We start from the raw sequence: 13,855 nt of genomic DNA, 5'->3' as shown, positions 1-13,855 counted from the left end.
TCATGTCTAATTTTAGTCAAGAGTGAGTAATGAGCTACGTACACTTACCCCATTTAGATGTCCTGTATTAGGTGTGTGTGCATTAGTGTACTGATTGTCTTACATTGTATCTTATACTTTGCATCACACTTTGTCTTGAAATATGCAAGTGAGTGAAGAGGTAAGTGTCTTACTCCTTATTAAGGCAAAAAGCTGTTATTCAGGTGTTGTAAGTACAGGAGAGGACACCAGCTCTAACAAAGTGGTGTTTACATGTTCAAGAAAGAAACTGATTATCTTAACGAAGAACAACCAGAGAACATCAACTGAATTAAGAACATGCTAATAAAAAATTGGCTAGGTGTCTCTTGGGAAAAGAGTGAATAGAATAAGTTTTGGAATAGAAGATTAAGTCTGTCTATACACGTAGAAGACTTCAGAGGGGTAACTGCTGATAAGAAATAACATTCTTCATCAAAGAAAGGGGTTTAGTCTGACATGGTAAAATAGCACAAGGGATTTCAATTTCTTGCTGCCACAGCCACTTTTGCCAGCTCCTGTGGTCATCTGTACCTATGCTGAGGTGTTTTACCTTGCTAAACAGAAAACTAGGTCAACAATGTTACTAAAACAAAAAGTTGACAGAGCTAGAGCAGCTTGGCACAGGGTCAGATTAGAGTATAAACCAGTATGAGGTGTGTATGTGGGTTTTGAGGGGCCTACTCAACATACCTACTTAGGCATGTTGGCCGAGCAAGAGCAGAGCATGGCATGCTGACCCAATAAAAACAATTAAAACAGTTGATTATTTTTTTTTCCTCTCAGTTGGGGTGTACTCTGATAGAGGTTCTGTAGAGGTAAATCGCTTGTGATGGGTGCTCACTGAGGTGTAGTGTTTGCATGGAGCCTTTGCTGCTGCTTGCTGAGGAGAGGATAAGGAGGACTGTGGACAAGGAGAGAGACTTTTGGGGCATAACTCTAACTTCCACTTTTCCTTCCACTTTCTCATCTCTTCTCTACAGTGAAAATTTGCAGCTGTATTTGCTATTCTGGATGTTTATTCCTAAATATGTTCCTTTTATTTTTATCTTTGATCTGATGTGCAAAACGACTAAGGTAACTGAGTAATAGCAAGGCATTCCTTAGTCAGGCTTCTGCTGACTGAGGACAGCTGAACACCTCAGCTCTCCAGCAAGCATTTGAGAGTGTCTGGAAGTAGCAATAAGCCCCTCTCTGAGCTGAATGGAGACCTACCACTGCACTGAATAATGAGGCTCTGGTATCCAAGATGTTGCATGTGGGATGTCCCCAGCAAGAAGTTGACACGCACTTTTAAACTCTGAAGTCCTTGGGTAATATGTCATAATGGTAATCAGAGCTTCCATGTCAGTATTGAGAGTGGGAAGGGAACAGGTCTGTCTTTGATGTTGTGTAGACTGATCCATATGCACCAGAAAGAAGATGCTTTCCCATGTCTGCTCATGCAGTGTTCCCTGGGGTTACTTGAAGTGTGATAGTACTGAGACTGTCCTGGAAAATGAGCTTTTGTAATTATATTCCAGCTGCTGTAAATGCGGAATTTGTTGATGTATATTGAATGTGGCTTCCTTCTTACTAAATATGTTGCCTCATTAGTACCAAAAGTACTTTGTGGATTTTAATAGAATTAACAAAAAAACCCCAAGCTTGCATTGCAACATTAAATTGAGAAGGATATCCTTCTGATTGAATGGCAGTAAATCATAGAGAATATGTGCTTACTCATAAATCACATTTCAGTGTTTTTCTTAATACATACTATTTTCTATGGAGTATATTGGGGGGGAGATATAACTTACTGAAGAGGACAGCAAAGAATATATAGCTTCTTATAGATTTGTTCAGTCAAGTTAGAACTTCTGGAGACCTAGAATTTTTTTTGCCTTTTAGATGTGGTGTTTTGTGTTGTTTTTTATCTGCCTGTAAGTAGCCCACCCTCTATACGTGTAAAACAATAGTTTTGTAGTATAGTGACATCTTGCCTTAGAGTTGACAGGACAGAGAATTCCAGGATCTGTTGTTGTTGCCTCCATATGAGAGTTAGGGATGGAAGACTCTTCCGGCTGGCCTTGCTCCTGAGCCTGGACAAGAGGTTTTCCAGGTAACTGAGAAACCTCCTCTTTCAGGGCTCTAGGAGGCTGCTGCTGCTATTCCCCTCTGCCAGCCACCACAAGTACCAGGAGAAGGCGGCTGCAAGTTTTACTGCCAAATGCTATTTTGTGTGTGCATGTCTATGCGTGCGCACATATGTGGCATGTATCAGTTCTCATCTTTACCTCCTGTCTGGTAGATATTTCTTTTTGCTTTGCTGAAAGGAGGGTCCTGGAGGAAAATTGAATTTATAGGGCTTATATGAATTATACTTTTTGCATGCTTTGGTTATTGTCGTTTTAAAAAAGCTGGCGGTTTTCTCTCCTTCTCAGTATTTGCAGTTTGAAAATGTAAATTTGTTCATATGAGGTTGTTTTCTGTCCTTAGAATTTCACAGATGGCCCACAATAAATGTGTTCAAGTGCGTTAAGTATAATTCTGTCTCTTCTACTGCATGCTTTATTGATTGTAGAAGCTGGCATACTGTAATACCTGTCCTTGGCATTGCCAAACAGATGGTGTGGAATCTGTGTCCTAACAATAGACCTTCCTTGGGCTAACTGAGCTGTTACTGCCTTGGTGCAGGGAGGAGGAGAGAAACGTTCAAGACAAACGTCGTTTATCCTATTGTAGCTTATTAGATTAAAATGTTTTCCCACTAAGTGCTGCTAGCTAATGTTAAACGTGTATTCATATCCTTAAATTTCCTGCTCCTTGATTTTTTTTGGTCTTGGCCTTCATACATGCTTAAGCTCATATAATAGGATTTTTCAAATGATTTGTGTGCGTATCTGTGAAGGACATTTGTTAATAGAAAATGTATTATATTAAATTAATTCCGGTAAGTAACATTGATGCTTTGTTTCAAAGTAAATGTCCACACAGGGATATTTGCAATGAAATTGTCAAGAGAGAAAGTTTGCATGTTTAGCTAAAGCTGTGTAATAAATAGCATATAGGTCAGAAGTTTCAGTTTTTGCTGTGACCTTGTGTATTTTTGGTAATAGCTTAATTGCTAATGGTTTGAGGTATAGAAGAATCCTGCATGGCATGTGCAATACTTTGTCCTTTTTTTTTTTTTTTCTCAGGTGCTTGGGTGAGCCGTGGGCTAGGAATGGTAAAGGAAGCAGATGGTCAATTAGTATGGACATACACTGCTCAACACTTGGGCTACTGGATAGCAGCTCCACTGCCTGGAACAAGAGGTATTGCAACAACTGGCAAAGAAATTACTGAGTAACCCAAGTAACAATGCATCATAAGGCTGTCAGTTTGATTGCTTTATTTAACCACAGAAATGGAAAAAGGACATGCAATTTCAACAGCTGGACAGCTTTTGTTTGAACCCTGATAGCGTGCCTTTGTGCATATAACCATTTCCTAGAACTTCAAATGCTATAGGGGGAAAAGTCCAGACTGTATTTGAACTCATATATTTATACGATCACCATCTTTTGAAAGAAGCCTGCAAGGGAACTGTGACTATGGAGATCTAAAAATCAGCAGGACCATATTACTTAGTGTTGAGAATAATGTATGACAGGAGGAAATACAACAAGAAAATCAGTCTTGAATAAAACGGTCCCAGTGGATTCTGTTTTATGGAGACTTGTTGCATGTTTTGCAAATTCATATGAAGGGATTCTTATGGGAGAAATACAATGTAAAAATTTAAAAACAGAATTAACTTTGACAGAAGCACTAAATAGAAAATGTAGACCATGTTTCTGAGTCAGTTTGGACAACTAATACAAATGTAATTTGGCTGGAATTGAGTAGATGTCATGGTAAGGCTTTAGCACTTGAGATGAACCTTTGAAGATCCATTATATTGTAACCACTGTTTGTGTATTTTCTAGTTTGCTGAAATAGCAAGGTGAAAAGGGAAGGATGAACGTAGTGCCATAGGAACACAAAATCACTTGAAAAGTACAGTTTAATTTATTAGTCACAGCTCTGCATATCAAGTGGAATTATTTGGTTTTGAGAACTAATTCTTGTCTGGTTTTGTTCTACAATCTAGAATCCATTATTAGTGCGGTTTCCAAGGACATAACAGCCTATCACACAGTGTTCCTTACGGCCATACTGGGAGGTACTGTTGTCATTATCATTGGATTTTTTGCTGTTCTTCTTTGTTACTGCAGGTAAGCAAAAAGAGAGGCTCTAATAAGCTCAGCATGAATGGAATTTAAGGTTGATAAAATAGTCTTTTGAAGTTGAGACTTTTTTCTTTAGCTAAACTATAATGTGTAGCCTTAATATTTCTTTAAAAATTACAGTTATTGCAGAACTCCATTTTAAATTTGTGACGTCACATTACACTATAACTTCTTAACTGAAATCTAGTCTTCAGCTCTGTTAGTCAACAGTCTAGTATTTCCTGGTGTGCTCTACAGTCACTTTGCATCTCTTTTGCATAGGGATAAATGTGGTCGGACACAAAAGAAGGAAAAAAATGCAACTAAGCTGGAGGTCATAAAAAAGGACCAGACAACATCAACAACTCACATAAATCATGTCAATGCTGTCAAAGGGTCTTTAAAGTTGGAGGGTAAGTCACAGTTATATACAGCGAAGATTTCTTCATACAGCCCTCAAAGAAGGATGTCCATAGACACGGAAGATGGAAAATCACGAGACAATTTTAAAATCTACACAGAGGATGCTTCTTATCAGTCATCCTGTCAGACTGGTCAGTCAAGAAATTCAGCCCATTCATTGGAGCCTAGTGCTGGAGTTAGGCACTTACAGCAGCCAAAGCATACTATTTCCCAGGCTCCTAGGGACGTTCAAGACCCAAACAGATACCTTTCACTGAAAGAGGAGATGTATGGGCTTTCCCATATCCCAGAACATCTAATGCATATTTACAATCAACCTATTGCTATTCTTCAAACCTCTGACCTTTTCCACTCCCCAGATCAGTTGCATCCTGCTAAATCAGCAACTTTGCCAAGAAAAGGGCAGTTAGTGTATAGCCCCATGATGGAACCCGTGAATCGCGACAGTTACATGCAAACGTTACCGAAAATGCCAGTGCATGCTCATCCACAGCCTTCTGTCTGCAGAGATGAAAACAGTACATTAGATAGTGAAGAGGGCTTACCTTCTCAAACGTCAAACTGGGGCCGGTACACTAACAGCTTACTGGAATCTGTCTCTGTTCCTGGGACATTGAATGAAGCAGTTGTGATGACTCCATTTTCATCTGAACTTCAAGGTATTTCAGAACAAACGTTATTGGAACTCTCTAAAGGAAAACCATCTCCACACCCTCGAGCATGGTTTGTGTCCCTGGATGGAAAGCCGATCGCTCAAGTGAGGCATTCTTTCATAGATCTGAAAAAGGGCAGAAAAACGGAGAGTAACGATACCAGTCTGGACTCTGGTGTGGACATGAATGAGCATCATCCTAGTAGGAAACTGGAGAGAGAGAAAACTTTCATTAAAAATATGCCACATTCTAAGATCCTTTACTTGGAAGATCTGGATCTGAGTAGCAGTGAAAGTGGGACCACTGTTTGCACTCCAGAGGACCAGGCTGTGAGGCACATTCTGGATGGAGGGAATGGGTCAGTCGTAGAACAGCATGATGAAGAAGGTCTAAGAAGAAAAACTGTATCAGGAAGTCATGAATCTGGTATCCCTTCTGCTAAAAAAAGGGAAAGGCCGTCTATCACAAAAAGAGATAGCAAAACCAATATCTGGAAGAAAAGAGAGGAGAGGCCGCTTATTCCTATAAATTAAAACACAATGTGCTTTGTGTTGTTGCTCTCCCTGCTGGTTATTGACCTCTTGGCTGCTTCTGTAATTCTGCAGTGTTGGGTTTACAAGGGAAATGTTGTTTTCTAGTATCAAGAAAAGTTACAGTTTTTTAATATACAGACTGAGTTACTAAACTTCAATTGGGCGCTTGATATTCCATGTGAATTGAAAACAGGGAAATGCTACTATTAAAATTTTCCAGTTCCTAATTTTGCTGGCAGTATAGGGAAGGCCCACATTTTAATTAGCCTGTCATTCTTGGATGCACCTCTGGGAATGCACAGTGAGAAATGTAGGCACATGTTTTAATTTTTTCATACTTGTTGCTAATGCGCTGGTAGAGTAGTTAAAGCCATTCCTCAGCCTTGTTCCTAATCAATGTGACCATCTGTACAGTATTTTATATGTGAACTTTTCTAGGGATCTGTTACTGCTTCTTTGTATAATGTAAAATGTTTCATCAGTTAGTCCCACGACACCAGCAGATGAGCTCTGTTGGATTTATCAGCGGAGCTCTATAGCATTACTGCCCTCCCTGTGTGCCCATCCATGTGCAAAAGGTTGCCATTCCATACAGCAGTGGCAGATGGGGAAGTGTACGAGTTCTGTGGCTGCTGCAGTTCATGGTCCCCGCTGTCTTAAGATATTGCCCATCTGCTTTGTTTTAATCTGCTTTGTTATGAACTGTGGATGTTGAAGATTGGCATCTGCTATGAAGTGTCCACATCCAGCAGAAAAGGACTGGTTCCAGTAGCATTCAAAGCTGCTGCTGCTGGTGATGATCCCAGTGTCTTGTTTTGGGTTCGTTGTCAGTTAAAATCTTATCTTCTGCATGCTCCTGGGCTGTTGAGCTCCACAACATAGTCTTGAATCCCTGCAGATTTGTAAGTTAGTTTGGCCCATAATGAAAAAGTATGCAAGTTTAGACAAATTATGCCTCTGAAATAGTTTCCTTTAGCAGGAAAGTTCGGCACTGTTGCTTTTTATTTTTAAAAAAATGGAAGATCATCGGAGGTTTATGTGCCTATGTTTTGCCAGCCTGAGCTACTTTTGTCTAGGTTGTGCATTGCAGAGGGGTTAAACAGGCTTTAAAAGTTGGGGGGTTTTATGAGCATGAGAGCAGATCACAAAATTTGGTCTATAATGCAATATAAATACTACTTATGACTCATCTTAGAGTTAAATTTACCAAAAGTCATGAATGCATGAAATGTAACTAAGATATGTATAGAGGAAGGAAAAGGCCATCAGAATATTCTTTATTTTTAATGTTCATCCTGTCAAAGTGATCATTTCAACTTTGGCTAACAGAAAAGTAGATGCATCCCTTAATGTGCTTCATATAGTATATAGAATGGCTTTCTGTGGCTTTGAAGCTGTTTCCCTGATGAAATAAGTTCCAGCATTTTGGCCTTGGCAGTTTGATTATAATCATCCTAAAAAAGCTTTATAAATTTTTCCCTTAGAGCTTGGTTAAGGTTCGACACCAAGACCCAAACATACAATGCCTATATCTGAATTGTGGGGTGAGGTGCACTCGGTTGTCTGCCCTGTAGTACACTCGAGTTGGGAAATATCCTATGCAGCTGGGCTTCTGGGATTATTTACTCAGGAAACATTACTGTGAAATATGTCTGTTATGTGGGGATTGTCAGTTTTCCGATCCTGTTTCTAGAAGAATATGCAAGGTAGCCAGAATGGTACTAGCAATACATCAATCCAACTTCTTCTGGCGTGCAGTTGCTTCATGAACAAAATATGACGTTCCTATTGAATTCACAAGTACAAAAGTACAAAATAAGTTTGAGATAGGTGTGCAAATAAGTCTATAATTGGCCAAAAGAATCTGGTTTAATTATAGGATTCATCCACTTCAGAGGTGAAGATGGCTTGTCATATTAGCATGCCTTTGGTACTCTTTTTAGGTAACTAATTCAACTTTCCTGTACTGAATACATGTTCACAATACTACTTTTTTTTCTATATGCAATTCCACCGGATTTTGTGTATGACTAACTCTCTAGCCCCAAATACTGATGTTTTCATCCTTTGCTTTGTTATATACATTAGTAGGAATCAATTTATATATTTTGTGTGGATGCACATTTCTTCTGAAAGCTGCTTTGACTTTTGAGGTTTAATATTGCCCTGCTCTTAGAGTTCCATTAGTTCTGATGGCTCCCTTTTCAAAGAGAGAATATTCTATATTCTGTTGAATGTAACAGAAAATCCCTGACAAGCTTATGGTTTTGAGGTGTTAATATTAAATTGATATGTCTCTGCTTGGAATTTTGTTCACCTGCAGTAACTTAGATATATTGCAGATTTTTTAATGCATTTTTTCATTGTATATACCAAAAAGACCTAATTCCTCAAACTTACTTGTATCGTTAAAAAATACAGACTACTGTAAATGGCTTTATTCATGTGAGTTCAAAGGAACAAAGTTGTGCACTCCAGTGTTCTTGTTCTGTGTCCGAGTAGGTATCTGGTCACCAAAGAAAAAGAATGAGAAATGTTGAAAAGATCAGTTATAACTTTGGGACTTCAAAGTAACAGTGCCAAAAGACATACTGATGTAGTGCGGATTCTTGTCTGCTCTGCTAGGTGATCACGAGCAAAGAGCGGAGTCTGGTTCTGTACCATCATTCTAAAGGAGCTTTTGGCTGTCTGGATTAGTCACAATTTTACCCTGCACATATGGTAGTGCAAAATGGCCCCTTTAAAGGCTGTGCATCAGTGATGCACTTCAGCTTTTAGCCAACAAAGCAAGTCAGTGGAACAGATCTTCTTGCAAGAGTTTCTTGCTGCTAGGCTTCTCAGTAGTAGGAAGAAACATAGAATAAAGTTTTCTGAAAGATAGGTATCTCCTCATAGATAGGACTGGTATCTCTACTAGATAGTAGCTCCTCCCTTGCCAAGTCAGGGTGTGGGCATCTCTTTTAGTGGAATATTTAAATTCTTTTCTGGAGAGCACATGCTGCAGTTCTGGTAATACCATTTCCAAGGCTGTCTTCAGCTGTTGCTTCCATCCATGCCAGTCAAGCAACAGCTATCTTTGCTTTCTTTGTAGATCCCATATGCCAAGTTTTCTGTGTGTGACTTGCTAGCCTTTATCGCATAATGTCTTATGCTGCTGGTAACGCTTTTAGAAAAGGCTTTCCTAAAGACAAGTTTTATATTAAAAATAAATACGTAACTTGTTTTCTGTGTCAGAATATGAGCAAACTATTCTGTAGAGAGAAATTATTGCTGCAGCTGTATCTGCAAAGATAAATGCTACATGAAAACAGGTGATGCCCCTAAGCACACAATGACAGGGAATTCTTCCTTGGCCCTATCATGAGCATGAGATTTTGGATTTTAAAAACTCTATGTAACTCTAAAATGATGAGAATTATACTTCTTATTTATATTCAGTATTTACAGAATATATTATCTGAGCCTTCATGTTCCAGCTGTATGTTGGAATGTATGCACTGGAAACCTGTATTCCCTATTAGCAACTGGAATTATTTTTGGTTTTACATCATTTAAAAAAAGGAGTTTGACTACACTGAGTTCTAAAAATTTTAATTCCAGAGATAACCATACGTGATGTGTAACATGTGGAAAAGACAAAATGTTATAATGAAAATGGTCTTTGTGGTCAAACTAATGCTTTTCTATATTTCTATATATGATTTCAACATAGGAATTTATAGGAATCACTGAATTTATTTTTAAAGATTTTTTTTCTGTTGGCTCAGTATTGCAGCACTAACAGGGTGCTGAAATGCTAGTGCTAAAATTAGGTCTATACAAAAAGTAGCAAGGATTTGTGGCACACTGCTCTTGGGAAGGCCAGGGAAACATTCAGAGGTTTTGACTCCTTTGAATCTGGAGGTTGATTACCCTGAGAATAAGAAGTGGGCCATGCCTGAAGCACCTTTAAAGTAAGCCCCCTCTAAGGAGACGGGAATGAGTGGGAAAGCTGGAAAGGATATAGCTTCTCTCTGATGCTTGTTTCCAAACTGGTATGTATTTGTGCTTCGGTGGAATCGATTCTTTCTGAAGAACACAAACATTTGCAAGAATTATGTCTCAGTTCTTCACAAGATGCTTCTTGAGCTGTCAGCTTTTACAAAAAAACCATATAACGTACATACAGTTTTAACTGAAAGGTGTTAGGTAGATACAGAACACTCAAGACCAAATTTTGCCATATATCTAGGGTGAAAGGCGATTAATAAACTTCAGGACAGTTTCCCCGCCATGGTTGCAATACATGATGTTGAGATTCTTCTTGCAGAAGGGTATACCAGTTCCAGGTCTTACCTGTTTTTGATAAGGTGCTTAATGGAGTTAGCCAAGGCTTGTTTCTGCAGATTAATTCATATGCCTTAGGTCAGTACTTTGATGTACCATAAATTAAGGGAAGTGATCAGGCTAAATAGTATGCAGCTGTATGCACATAAATCTGGATATGTTACCTAGAATAAACTAATTGACAGTAATTTTCAGATTGTTACCAAATGCCACATAGTACAGAAATTTAAAAAAAGGGGGAATCACTTAAAAATTCCATTTGATTAACAGGAAAAAATCTTTATAGTACTGTCAGAAAATAAGAGAACTCTGGTATCTTATAAACCTGAAAGCAAAACTGACTTGATGATCAGGGACATTATTTACCAATGTAGAGCTAGAGATGATGCACAAAAAATAATCCAGGATGTAGGAATGTTTAGTTGTCTGCTTTGTTTTTATGCAGTAATTTGTACCAAAGAGGATGAAATGAATGGGCACCAGTCTAAACTCTACTCATTAGTTGAAAAGTGAAACAGGTTAACAATATTACTGATCTAACACTGTGCAAATTAAAAGGCAGTACGCTACATCCATCATCTGATACTGCATATTAGGAAAATCTGAAGATAAATTAGCCTGCTGAAGTGCCCTTCTCTTTTTCATCAGACTTATTTTATCAGTGGGACACTTGACTATCTGAAAAGCACATTATGGGTTTTTTTTCTGTTAGCCAAAAAAACCCCTCAATTCATACTTACAATTATGTAGCTTTTATAATATTTTAAAAGGCAGATCTAGTGTGTTTTATGTTGGAATACTGACTCCTGCATGTTGATGATGATGGTAATTGTTGTAAACCCTGTTTTTTTGTATTTTGTTTGAAAAGAAATTAAAAAAATATATCTTTAGCAATCTGAACAGTAGTATCTTTTAAAAATGCACATGTGGGATCTGATTCGACTTCATAAGTCAAGAGTAAGCGTCTTGAAGTCACTGGATTTACAGGTATGAAACTGACTGGGATTTTAACTTCAAAAATGAAATGAATATATGTTTATATATAAAAACTATTATAATGATAAAAATCCTTTTTTCAGCTGCTAACCTTCTTTGCCAGTAGAAGCAGAAATTCTATGGAGATAGGTACTTAATTCTTATTTTCTAGAACCACTTTTTATCTCAATTTGGAGCCTAGCCTGCATTGTTTATATAACCCAAGCTTCTGCTTTTTAAATATTTTTTTTTTAATTCAGTGGAATTATGCAAAACACAGTGCTATGTCTACAGAATTAAAAATGAGCATTCTTTTATAGTAGTTTGCACTAATTTGTGCCACACTTCTAACAGTAGGCAGCTACATTTGTGTTAAAGAATTTATATGAAAGGTGGTTTAAATGGCTTTAATCTGAGCTTCATTTTCTTTTAAAAGCAGTATTCAGTGTGTTCTGATTACCAAAAAAAATGGCTTCAGATTTTTTTTTTAGGACTGGCAGGGGAAAACTGTGTCATTATTTTTAGTATTAGCACTCTCAGCTTGAAAATTATTTTACCAAATGAATTTTTTTCAGTCAGTTTAAGACTATTGAACATTCCTATATTCCCCCTCCCCAAAATGTACTGGTACTTTATTCCCCAGTTAACTGATTCAGTTGCTTTGAAGCACTTGTTGCACTTCAGTCCATGTTAGAACAGTAATATTTTTACAACATCATCTTATTGTGTAGAAGGGCACTTTTTAGTGCTCATTAGAGCATGGAGTTCATAAAAAGCCCGGCTCTGAGATGCTGAAACATAGGTGAACTGATGGCACTGGCTGTGCCCACCACCTTGCACATTGGAGCCTTATATTCAACAAACACTTCATTACCTTGGCAATTGCTTTCAAAAAAACTCTAGTATGGATATTGTTCATGTAAAACATTCTTGATATTCAGCATCCTGGTTTTAAGTATTTCTACCTTTTTATATTTTGTCAGAGGTGTCTTTTCATCTCTATATTTACTACAGTATCAGTGTATCTGTTGCTGAAAATGTAACTAAGATTTGTAAAATGTTACAGCTTATGCAATATAATAAAAGTTTTAAAAAGTCATCAGTGCCTTAACTTTTATTTGAATGTCTTTGAAGTCATATGTTGTTTAGGAACATACCTCTTTCACTTAACACTTTTTTTCTAAATATCACTAAAAATGTGTATTTCTGTCATCACCATAATTCCAATGACAAAAGAATGTTCTTGTCCTTAAGGTTACCAATTCTAATTCAGTCACATTCTCTGTTCATTTCTACTGAAGACAGATATCTATATCCACATCAAATCTGATTCCTGTTTCTTGGTTAGTGTAGGTAAGGTTATTCCTTGTGTAAATTGATTTTGTTGCAATTGGAAAGGGGTACCCAGAGAAGAATATTATGTCAGGTTTTGTCCTTATGTCTAATCTCTCTTTCTCCATTTTTTTTATTTAGAAACTTTCTGTGGCTCCAAGAACAAATACAAGATTATTTCTGTATGTCTCCACAGTGCGTAAGACAGAGGCATCAATTCCAACCACGAATAAGCTCAAAGTACTTAAATCCAGGTAGAAGAACAAGACAATATTGTGATATAGAAGAGCTTAAGCTAAACTTCAGGGTGTAATGTCCTATTCTTAATTGTATCTAACACCAGTATTTCTCAAGCTTTTTTCTTCTCTAAGCTTCACAAAAGCCACATTTCAGTGTTTTCACCATTGTTCTGAAACCCTGCAAGACTGCAGGCAGGCACACTGCAAAGGTTTTCCTCCCATGGGGGGCACTTGCATGGGTTGTATGATCACTCCTTTAATGTTCTGAGAAGCTACAGTCTTCTAGTAAACTACTGGTTTTTTTCTTACTCTCACAGAATAACTTTTTTATTTTCAGCCTTCCTGAGAAGTAATTTTTTTTTTTAACCATTGCAAATCCATTAGATACTTTAAAATAGATGGAGTGAACTTTCTCTCTACAGGAAGCTAAAGAAATCTCAGGAATTTTATCTCTAATTCAACAAAAGAGAACAGTACTTTCTGTCATATTTCACTTCAATGTGAAAATTAATATCTGGGTCATCATCTGATCTGTAAATGCAAATAATTATATCAAAGTTGACTGAAGTTCAACTTTGTTCTATGTCATCATAGAAAACACAAAATCCAAACTATACAGATTACTCATTTAAGAGTTAAAGTATGTGTGAGTAGATGATGTTTTGTTTGTTCTAAATAAGTTGTTAGACATGCTATCACATTTTGATTTCTATTAAAACATAAGGAAAGATAATTGGAAAAAGTTTCCATTTTTCTTAGATTCTCAGAATAAAACTTCAAAAATGGCCGGTTCTTATTGCACATCTCTTTCTTCTGTTAATCAACAGCTGGCAATTGGGTTAAAATAAAAGTATTTCTCTTTCAATTGGGCTTTATATTTTCATTTATTGCAGGTATTCAGGTTTAAATCTTCGTTACACTTATTGGGAATCTAGACCTTAAAGAAAACTAAAATTACTAAAATTTAAGTTTATTTGTCATATTACCATTTGGGAAGTAACTGTTAGACTCAGGAATTCTTTGGTTTGATTGGCCACCTGTACATGACTGAAAATGGCTAAGTGGGTGATTTCTGTATACTATTTGGAGGCTTAGCTCTTCTTTTGAGCATTAACTATCAGGAA

General features: G+C 37.3%; 1 protein-coding gene across 1 annotated transcript in view; it reads left to right on the top strand.

Annotated features, from left to right (window-relative positions):
• Nucleotides 1-12,252, top strand: part of FAM171B (family with sequence similarity 171 member B) — a 39,030-nt gene extending 26,778 nt beyond the window's left edge. The window contains exons 6-8 of the mRNA XM_072874632.1: nucleotides 3,198-3,314; nucleotides 4,133-4,256; nucleotides 4,533-12,252. Of these exons, the coding sequence (XP_072730733.1) occupies nucleotides 3,198-3,314; nucleotides 4,133-4,256; nucleotides 4,533-5,859 (1,568 nt within the window). The 3' untranslated portion in view covers nucleotides 5,860-12,252. The remainder of the gene's footprint in view (nucleotides 1-3,197; nucleotides 3,315-4,132; nucleotides 4,257-4,532) is intronic.
• The last annotated feature ends 1,603 nt before the right edge of the window (nucleotides 12,253-13,855 follow it).

The sequence above is a fragment of the Ciconia boyciana genome, chromosome 10 (assembly GCF_034638445.1).
Source record: "Ciconia boyciana chromosome 10, ASM3463844v1, whole genome shotgun sequence".
Lineage (NCBI taxonomy): Eukaryota > Metazoa > Chordata > Aves > Ciconiiformes > Ciconiidae > Ciconia > Ciconia boyciana.
The sequence above is the reverse complement of the archived record's forward strand: the minus strand, read 5'-3'. Positions and strand labels throughout refer to the sequence as shown.